At 32.3% G+C, this 737-nt stretch overlaps 1 protein-coding gene across 1 annotated transcript in view; it reads left to right on the forward strand.

Annotated features, from left to right (window-relative positions):
- The window catches only part of LOTGIDRAFT_175836 (hypothetical protein), a gene marked incomplete at both ends in the record, with an annotated part of 2,491 nt that extends 2,091 nt beyond the window's left edge, over positions 1 to 400 (forward strand). Inside the window, one exon of the mRNA XM_009060851.1 lies at positions 260 to 400. Coding sequence (XP_009059099.1) covers positions 260 to 400 — 141 coding nt within the window. The remainder of the gene's footprint in view (positions 1 to 259) is intronic.
- Between the last annotated feature and the right edge of the window lie 337 nt (positions 401 to 737).

Genomic DNA, 737 nt, shown 5'->3' on the forward strand with positions numbered 1-737 from the left:
GTTCGTCTGCTAGAAATATATTTTTGCAATGTTTTATCTTATACAGTTTTGTGAATCATGATATTTTTGTAAACAAATAAATGGGTTTAAATGAGAAAACAGCCAATCGAGAATGATGATGCCAAAATTTTGTCTCTATTTTGTTCATGTTTTTCTTTGAATTTGTTAATGATAGGCAAAATTAAACAAAGAAAAAAAATATGAAATATTTTAAATATCCCTTCAATATGTTTGATTGATCATGTATTTATGTTTTCAGGTTAGAAAGGGTAAATCGTCTGGTAATTTACCTACCCGCAATAGCACTGCCACAATAGGAGTGTTCTGGGGTCATGGCCTGTATGACATTTCAGACCTCCTATTCACAGATGAAGAGGCACAGATGAAGTGGAACAGATGAAGAACAGATGAAGCGGCGCCTACAGAACAGATGAAGAACAGAAGAATAAGTGAAGAATTTAGAGGGACCTCAAAAGAACCTCTTTTGCAGATGAAAAGCCGTGGGTATGTTAAAGGGATTTAGTGAACATAGTCATGTAATTATTTGCCAGTTCATTGAGCATTATTTCTGCAAATTTTAGCACTTCACAAATTAAATCTTGACATATAGTTTCTCTACAACTGAATTAAAATGCATCGCAATTTCAATATTTGTAGGGTGTTTGATAGACTGGTATTTTCCAAAATGAAAAACTAGCATATATGAATTTATAAAGCAAAAAGTTCAACATTTTTAG

This window comes from Lottia gigantea, assembly GCF_000327385.1.
Source record: "Lottia gigantea unplaced genomic scaffold LOTGIsca_449, whole genome shotgun sequence".
In the NCBI taxonomy this organism is placed as follows: domain Eukaryota; kingdom Metazoa; phylum Mollusca; class Gastropoda; family Lottiidae; genus Lottia; species Lottia gigantea.